At 42.1% G+C, this 10004-nt stretch overlaps 1 protein-coding gene across 1 annotated transcript in view; it reads right to left on the bottom strand.

Moving 5' to 3' along the window:
* Positions 1-537: 537 nt before the first annotated feature.
* The window catches only part of LCLAT1 (lysocardiolipin acyltransferase 1), a 112148-nt gene continuing 102681 nt past the window's right edge, over positions 538-10004 (bottom strand). The window contains 2 exon segments of the mRNA XM_030944275.1: positions 538-4457; positions 4459-4637. Of these exon segments, the coding sequence (XP_030800135.1) occupies positions 4128-4457; positions 4459-4637 (509 nt within the window). The 3' untranslated portion in view covers positions 538-4127.

Genomic DNA, 10004 nt, shown 5'->3' with positions numbered 1-10004 from the left:
AGGCTGTTCTCACTGGGTAATGAGGAGCTGAGAAACACAGCCCTTGTGCCTCCACACCAGATCAGCACTCAAGCAATGGAGAGAGAAATCAAGGGACCTGTGACCTGAAGTTACATTAAAGAAAGGCCCTCTACGAATGTGAACCTTGCCATAGATGGTTTCTTGTGTCAGCAATTACATGGGAGATAACAGAATACAGCTGAAATGGAGCACTTACCCACCTATCACTGCCTAAGACAGGTTACCCTTCAGCAATCCTGGTTAAGCAGCACAGCAAGGCTAAAGCTGAGCTGTAGTTTTTGCACACTCAAAGGTTTCTGTGCCTTCTTTACATGAAGAAGCTGGAAGGGAGGGTAGAGCCAGACACCTCTTTCCAGCCTCCCATGGAGAGATGGGGGGCTCTCCTTCCACAATCCATGAGTCAAGCATGGAAACAGACACCAGTCTGCCTGAGCCAGCCAATATCACAACTGGAGACAAGCTTTGTTCCTTACAGGGGCAGTAAAAAGAAAACAGCAAAATTAAACACATGCAATGCTTCAGGTCTTTATTGTTGCAGTAGAGTAACTGGTACATGGTTAAAACATTCTAATAATATCATAAGTGAAATCTGAAAACTAAGGCTTTCTGTAGGTTTGTAGTGTCCTGGTGTTTCCTTTCACACAGTGCACATATAAAATCAAGTTATCAAAACACAGATCTTTTTTAAACAACACCGATTGAAGCAACGCACAAAACTAGGAACTACATCTCCTATGATCAAGACAACACCTTACAGACCAGCTTTGGGCCTTGCAGCTTTGAAGTCAAGAGAAAAATGTCTTGGTCTGACATCCTGCTACCCAGATGAGCCTGATGACCCACAGAGACAGCAGGATTTCAACCTGCTGTTCTGAGCAGAGAGAAAGAAACCTCCTGATGCTGATGAGGAAACGTTTGATTGAGCAAAGGGGAGCAGCATCCTTAAAGCACAGCACTGATCCCAAACAATGTGTGCAAGACCCAGCAAGACCTGCAGGCCCTGCAGACAGAGCTCAGAGCTGCTGGGACTGCAAGAGAAGGTGAACTGGGACAAACCTGCTACTGAGTGAGATGAGACCCAGCACCAATCCACATCCCATGGAAGAGGGCTGTGGGATTCCTGGAGTACTAGCACCTTTATCCCAACAGCACTGAAAAAATTTCCAAGTGATTCACCCAGCACAGAATCACAGAATGATTTAGGTGAGAAAAGATCACTGAGCCAGCACTGCCAAGTCCACCACTAAAGCATGTCCTTAAATGCCAACTTTGTGATCTTTGAAAAGGGAGACAGGGTAGGAACAAAGTAGTCTCCAAGAAACCTGTATAGCAGAACTTTTTCATTAAACAGGTACATTTTCACCAGAGGGGAAAAAACATTCACAGAAAAATCTTCCCCCAGTTCCTTAATTACTTTTTAAACAAAGAAGCTTCTCGATCCACAAAACTTTTTGTTTTGAATCAACATTTTTCCCATCTTGCATTTCTAATTGACCTGAAAAATGATGCACATAATCTAAACATCTATATCAAACACATGGAGGAGGATTCTTCACTTACCACTCTCTCTGCACCATGGAGTTGGGCACTGCAAAGGTGACATTACCAGCTGAAAAGCAGATTATTCTTTCTCTTTGATCCAAACACATAAGGAAGAAAGATGAATTACAAATTCTGCAGGATGTTTTAACCACATTACAGTAGGTTACATGTTTGGCTCCAACTGGGAGGAAATCCCTTGTAAGGGTCAACGATGGATTGCATTGACTTCATTTCCAGAGCCCAACTTTAATTACACAGAGACATAAATCCTGAACCATGCCATGACCAAGACTCACACTCACACTCAGGTGTTCCTGGTACATCTGATGACACCACAAAGTTCTCTGAACAACTGAGAAAAGCGTAGCTGGTATTTTATGTCACCAACACATGGAACCTGTCCTCTGAAGTCATTCCTGAAGATGATGTTAAGGCTATTGGAGTAGGCTGGCTATGGTTACTCCTGGTATGAAAGCACAGCCGTGGCTCAGGACAGACTGGAAGAAGCCTTTTGGGTCTCCTCTGCATTAACCACAAATGAGGTTTTTAGGTTTTCCCTTGCAGTGGGTTACCTGAATGTGCAGGTGTTGGCTGAAGAGAAGACAGGCTATGGAAGTTTAAGCTGCAACCATGCCTGTGATATCACAGAACTGCTTTAAAAAAAGACCTCCTTCCACTCATGACAATGCAACACCAGTTGTCAGATACACAGATACAAACATGAAAAAATCAATAAGCAATATAACCCTAAATATAAACCTACTTTTATTTCTTTTTAAGAAAAAAGGGATTAAAAAATTTGGAGTAAACCAGATGGCTTCAAGTACTTTCCGCATAATAAACAATTAGTTATTATAAGCACAGATTAAAAAAGATTTGTCACCTTGCAAGGGACAATTGAATAGAGGCTGGTGATTCATCCAAGAATGGTCTTTAAAACAAACACATTAGACAACATGCTTAGTGTTGTAACTTAGAAGCAAACAGGTGTGTCCACCATGCCAGCCCAACACTTGAGACACGCAGCACAGTACGAGGTACGTTTTGCACTCTGGACTTTCACATTTCACGGCAACGCCACTCAACAAATGGAGCCAGGCCATCTGGGTCCAGCTCAAACAAGCCCTCATGCAATAAAAAACCAAATATTTAGTAAGTCAGGAAGGTTTTGCAGCAATACAATTGTTCAGGTTGTCTAAAATTTTGGAGGTTGCAAAACAATTTAACCTGAAGACCTGAAGTATCTCCGAAGTGCTGGCAATGTTTTTGTCTTTTTCTAGGTGAGCATGAACATTACTTTCATTATATAGGACAAGGGATGCACTTCAAAGTGCCTTGTCTGAGTTTAAGCCTTCAGGTTTTGTGAATGTCATGAAAATAAGGGAAAGTACCAAAAGTTGTGAAGGAGGTTGAAAAAGTAATGATGTCATCAGGAAACAAAGCCAGTATGCAAAGGGAAGATGCAGCTCTTCCCTGTGCTAAATCCAAAACTCAGACCCGTCTCTTGTACCACCAAGGAGAGAACCATTGCATTTCAACAGGTCTGTCTGACATGCAAGGAACAAGCACTCTTCCTGCTTAAGTACATGGACACGTGAAATGCCAAAGGAAGCAATGTGAAAACCAAAATTAATACTACAAAAATTTAAAAAAAGAAAAAAAGGTATCTTGCCTACTCTGAAAACTAAATAAAATGTTTTCAACCAAAGAAGGTCTACAAGGATACAAGGAAGCCTTTTTTAAAAACATTTTCCAGTTACTCAGAGACAAACAGCTATTTTTGCCTCTGTGAGAAAAAAAATACCAATAAACCAGCTCCCCTATCCTGCAGCTCTGCATACTACAGTAGGAACAAGTCTCCCACAGCTAACAGGGAGACTAGAACAGTATGAAACAGCGAGAGATAAAAACTGAGCTGCACAGGTCTATTAAATAATCAGCAAACACTTAAATGGAGGCAGAGTGAGCACTGTACTGCTTTCTGTAGTATGACACAAGAGTGCAAGGCTTGAAATCCTCCTGAGTGACCAAGCCAGAATAGTTGGTAGGTTCAGTAGTGTTTGGAAAAGCTTATGCAAAAATATTACTACAAAATAAGTTTATTTGAAATAGAAAAAAGAAACAGAACAACTTCTCCTTCAACTTTCATCTACCATCAAAACTTACCGGTTTTCCAAATCCGGTGCTTACATCACACCAACGTGACTCTAAAGAAATCATACATCTGCCTCTCTTTGCTGAACTGTTTGGGTTTCTACATGAAACTTCAGTGCACATCACATTTATTAATGTCCCTATGATTGTTCAGTAATCCAGCAATTTGTTTCTTAATGACAGCAGAATGCAGTTGCTAACTGCTTGTGAGAGCAATGTGGAAATTACATTCAGAGATTAAAAACTACCATTTTCACATGGAGCAATATCTAACATTTTTCTTTCTCTTCACAGAATCATGTGCAAATGTCTAACAATGGCAATAGTAAAAGACACTTCTCATGCAAAAATTGTTCCCTGTGCATAAAATTTGCAGGGCACCTCAAAACCACCCTTCCTCTACCCTGGAACTAATTGATTTTTACTTTCGTGTCATGAAATTTCTGTTGTTTTTTAAAATACTGATGGCAAGCGAGTTCAATGAGTTCCAGCCCACCAAACATCTTCTGCTGCACAACGAAAAAGACGATCATGGCCACAAAGTACCACTGTGCAAAGCTGTACAGGTAGAGCAGCACCAGCATTCCCACTGGGAACGCCGTCCAGTAGAGGAGCGAGGCGCACTTCACGGCCAGGACCCTGAGCTCGGATTTGCAGGGTGGGACAATGCCCTGCCCAGCTGCACTGAAGCATCTTCCACCCTCGTAGAAACGTCTCAGTCTCTCCTCCTTCTCCTCCCAGCAGCTGCCGGCACCAAAGCTGCAGCTCCTCCTTGGAAGTGGGCACTGTCTCAATGGGGTATCTCTGGACGTGGAAGTGAATCTCCTTTGGGAAGTTTCCTTTCAAAAGGTGCTTCTCTGTCTGAGGAATGTTCTGGGGGTACGCCACAGTTATGTCATGGATGGCATCAAGGTTGTCACCTAGAAGAAAGGTTTAGGGGGAAAAGGATCAATATGGATCATTCAACAGTCAGAATACTAATCTGCTTCAAGACATGATTGAAAACTGCCAAAATTATGGCAGAAATCCCAGAAATCCCAGAGAGACATTAACTATGCAGACTGTGTTTCATCTGCTAGAGTATCTAAAGGCTGAAAGGTCAAACTTTTCCCAATCACTGCCTGTTCTGAATCTGAACAAAAAGCTTTGGGAACAAGATTACACACAGTACAAACTAATGCAGAATTACAATAGTAAGAGAATTAAGTCAAATGTAAAGGAGAGAAGAGGCACATCTGGTCTTGGATAACGAGTGCTGTATGTGAGTCTGATATTCAGCTGTTTGGGTAAAGGGAGCACAGCTAACCATTCAAACAGCAACTGCACATTAGAAATTCAAGGGGCTATTGATGAAAAACCCCCCTAGTCTTCATTAGCATGCCTGATTGAGCCAACATTTTTGAAAGAATATCAGTATTGCCAAAGCAGGGCTTGCTAGAGCATCCTTGTTCTAAGTGTTTTTACATTTTGCACTTTCTAAATATCATCTTTATCCCCCAGCCTCTGAACAGACATTCTTTTTAGATTTCATAAAGTAAATTCTGCTAGTGTAAAACTGATCTAAAAATAGGCATGTGGTGCACTGGACGTTGCATAACTGCTAAGTTCTGCCAGCAGTGATTTATGTTTCTGTTTTTATTTGGCTGGCTGGCTCAGGGCAAAATAGAATTGGAGACTAAAAGCTGTCTTCAGTTGCAGCAATTGAAGACTTTTGTTCTCACAGATGATGCCACTTCTTGCAAAGATGATCAAAACCTACTCTTTAGCCCCACTCTTCATTTTCATTTCCTCTCCTTCCCTGGCATTTTGGTTTTTCTTTACAGCCCTAAAAATGACAGGGCCAGAATAGAAAGTTACTTTAAAAGGCCATGTTCAAAATGATGTATCTAAAGTTCAACTCCAAATATCACAAGAGGGGGAAAAACCCTATTCAGCCTTTCAGAGTATTTTATAACTGTGCTGTCTTGAAGCAATCTCTCTTGGACAGTTTTGTGGTAGGTTACTTCGGGTTTTTAAGAGATTTATATGGCTCCTTGGAGGTCTATCAGAGCAAAACTCAATATTCCATCTTTTGTCTAGCTCTGGGATCACCTCCGAACTGAGCAGACAATCCCTGTGTTCTGCACAGGTAAAACCTACCAGTTCTCTTTCCAAGAGATGCCAAAATTGATCACGTCTTGGAAACTCAGCCCTTACAAAGGGAAATAATTGCCAGCCTGTTGCACCTTGGCACAAAACGTTTTAGTTTGGAGAACAGCTTGCATTTTAACCCCCCTATTCCAAATATTTCTACCATCAGTTTTACAGTCATCCTGTGGGACAGACATCCATCCCTTACTTCCTGGCCCAAACAGGGGAAGGGCTGCTACATAAACCTCCAAGAGATTTCCATCTCTTACAATCTCCTTCCTCCTGATCCTCCATAGCTCCCCATGTCTAGTGGAACATAAAACCTACACACTTTACCCCAAAAGGGAGGCCAAAAAAGGCCTATCCTGATATTCTTCCTGATATCAGGCCTTCCTGATATCTTTGCATCAAAAAAGACTTTTATGAATTCATTTTTAGCCAGATGAGTTTCTTGCACATCTTGCAGTCATTCATGCCTGGGCAGCTAAACTATCAGTCTGCCAACTACATGAACTACTTGAAAAATCAAGGCTTTACACTTAAGGGCCACTGGCATACAGACCACAGGTCATAAATCATCAGATCTGCTTAAACACAGATTTTCTGACTCTGTGCAAGCAGAAGGCAGGACTCCCTGCACTCACATAGCTGGTCTGATGTCTTTAGCATGCAGGTATATTTCTCCCCATGAATTCCTGATCAGAAACAGGAAAGCCTCTACTCCTTGCCTATGGATCCATAGCCTCCCCAGACAAGATGCCTTCCAGCAGGGCTTCCCACCAGACTGCAGAAGGTCTAGACTACACTATGGCTCCTTAGTTACCCAGAAGAAAGCTCAAAGAGCTGCGCAGAGGAGGGAGGATGTTACTGTTTCGACATTACACATGGGGAAATTGAGGCAAACAACAATTACATGGCCTGCTCTGTGTGTCCAGCTGGAACCAGTATCTCCTAATTCCGGCTGCAAGATTCACCTATGAAAGTGTATTTTATACAAGAAGAAAAGAAACTTCAAAAGTATATTTAGCATATCTGAAAGAACAGAAATATCAGAAAGGGAGAAGACCAGAATACCAGGTTTCATATGCAAGAGGCCCCTTGCTTGGGTCATCCATATTTAATAGCTCCACACAAATGGCAGCCTGAAGCTTTAATTCCCTGGCAAGGCAAGCTACAAGACAATCTGCTAAAAGGAAGAAAAGTCACCACAGCAGACAAAGGCAGACCATTCATGAGAAAGGGAATTCCCTTAGGCTAGGTTTAATCAGGCAGCTCTGAACCTGCATCCTTTGAGCATCTTTACTGTCTCTTTCCCTGTGAAGTTAGGCTGTTGTCTCTGCAATCTGGAGATATCTAACAACACGTGTTTCAGATCCATAGCAAAGTGCCAGTCAATCAGAAAATCAAGTGATCAGAAATGAAGACACAGGGCAGTCACTGACTTAAGGATGTTTTTTCCACCTGAATTTAAAGACTTGCTTGAACAACCTGTTTCTGCTAGTTTTGAAGAAAAATTTTCCCATGGGAAACTACATTATTCTGTGTCTCTGGTGGGTCAAAAAAGAAGTAAGCAAACATATCTGTTTACAGCTCAGAGAAGCTGAGGAGGACAAAACACTTCTTGCAATATTTTCAGTGACATCTGAGGGATCATCTTTATCCTGTGAGTTTCCATGATCCCTTGAGGAAGGAATGAAGGACAAAGGAAATCAAATAATGTTCAGAGACCTGCATCTGAAATCTAATTAAGCTAAGAAACTGCTATTTAGGCTAAAACGTCAGGCAGGTAGCCCAGCTCCTCAGGACAAACAGAAACACCAATTTCAGTAGCTTTACAGTTCCATGACTTTCTTCCTGCAGTAGTGGAACTATGTATCCTTTGCACCCAAGGACAGTATCTTGTCCTATGCTTTGTAACAGCACCTCAGAAAAGGAAAGCTTACTGCAGTGCCCAGGAGTGAATATAAAGTTTATTTCTAACTATTGTAAAGCGGCTGTAAACTGCACAACACGCAGACGGTGATTAATCCATGTGGCAGTCTCCATTTTGGGATGACAAAATGCCTCAAAAGCACTATTCTTTAACTTACTGAACTTTCTGTGCCCAATCAAAGTAATTTATATTCCAGCTCTGTTGATACACGACATTACTTCAGGCAATTACAATGCACAGCTGGTTGCTTTGGGCACTGGACTCAGAGGTGGCAGGGAGAGAACTTGACCAGGCTCAGGACCAAAACACCAGCATCAGAGAAAGACACATTTTTATAAAAAAAAACACTTCCAAGGAAAAATGAGGATGTTTTCTTTCACTACACCAGTTGTTCAATCAGAATTTTTATCCTGCAGCATCTGGTAGCCCCGTGCAGCTCAGTTTCTGCAACTCCCTGCCCCAGCAAACCTGAGCACACATTCCCAATGTGCTCACACACAATACAGGTGCACTATACACTGGCACAGCCAGCCAGCATCTTTTATCTCATCACTTATCATAAAACTTTACAACCAAGATCCTCTTAGTAGGTTCAAAATAAAGATGTTACAGGTAAACTGAACATTACTTTTAATTCTGTGTTCAGTAATACCCCACCAGCACAGTATTTTAATTCTAGGGGAAAAAAACCCAGTCTGAATGTAAAAGGCAGGATTAAATTATTTTCAGCTTCCTTCAAACACATTCACAAAGAGAATATTGCAGTGCAGCTGTAATTGAAGACAACTACCAAAGTGAAGCTCAGCCTTACAGCACAATCCCAAGTAAGTGGGATGGACCCAGCCCCTGGTCCTGGATAGATGGATAGATAGATGGATGGATGGATGGATGGATGGATGGATGGATGGATGGATGGATGGATGGACCCACTCCCTGTGCTAAAGCTTTTTTGGGAGCTCAAGCACAGTCTATTCCTCAGTTCTGACTCACACCAACCACAAGGACACTTGCTTGCTCCTACCCAGCGATGCTGAGCAAGCTCACTGTGAGACAAAGGGATCTGTACAAACCAGGGCCAAAATAATGACTCAGAACAGGAGCTCTGAAAGCCAAAATGATCACCAGTGAGCTAAAAAAGAGGATGGCCCCAAGGCAAATCCATGCGATGAACTGCTCAGGCTCTCAATAGCCTCAAAGGTGAATTCAAAAGTCTCCTTGGCATTAACAGGGGTGGCTATTACACATCTCCCTCCCTACCAAGGATCTTAGCAGCTCTAATTTGTCCTACTTTGGTTATCATTGACATTCCTTTACACCTCACAAGGATTATACTGGCTCTTTCCCTGCTCTGATCCAGCAGAGGATGCTATTCTTAACCAGGGTACATCACAGAAGAGCAGCTGATGAGTTGCTGAGCCACCATGGGGAGAGGCACACGGAGATGCTCCCACAACAGAATATCCATTCTTAAATTAAGCTGCTCTGTTGAAAGTGGGACCTACATGTGAGGTCCTTGTCCATCCTACCTCCGAGCTCAACATAACTGCTTTCTGCTGCAAAGTGACATACCTGTCCCTTCACTGCACAGCTCCAGATATTTCAGACATTTCCAGGTTTCCATTAAACACTGGCTGTTGCTCGCCCACCTATGCCTTAATATCCTCCATCCTATTCACATTTCCTTAGGAAACCCAACAGGAGGAGGCTTGGTACTTCTGTAAATAAACTGATCAACAAGATAATGACAGAAAAGATGGAAACAAGTAGAAGAAAGCTTGTCAGGTTATACAATATCTGAGTATTTTATGTTAGCCTTAAACACAGATACACTTTTGGACATTAAAACAAAAGCCATCTAAAACTGCTTACTGGGAAATATTACTGTCTTGGCTCGCAAGATTTGAGTGATTTTTCCTTGAGAACACAGTATCAGGAGGGAGCAGCTTCAAGGATTTACAGCTCCTCCTGGGAACTATCATGCTTGTGAGGATTTAAAACTTCAGGCAGCCCTCTTTAAAGCAGCGGTGTCAGCTGGGGTTAATCTAAATCACTTTCAACTCAGTAGTTATTGGAAATCTTTTTTAGGTAAGTGTAGCAATCAAATAAGCAAACAAAAAAAGACAGAATGATAATGCTGCTTTGATTAAGAGAGAAGAGTGATCCTGCATACCAATTCTTTCTATACCTATCTGATTTTCCACTGGCCTTGTGATACAAGGACAGA

This window comes from Camarhynchus parvulus, chromosome 3 (genome assembly GCF_901933205.1).
Source record: "Camarhynchus parvulus chromosome 3, STF_HiC, whole genome shotgun sequence".
Lineage (NCBI taxonomy): Eukaryota > Metazoa > Chordata > Aves > Passeriformes > Thraupidae > Camarhynchus > Camarhynchus parvulus.
Note: the sequence above shows the minus strand (reverse complement) of the source record. Positions and strands in the feature narration are given on the sequence as shown.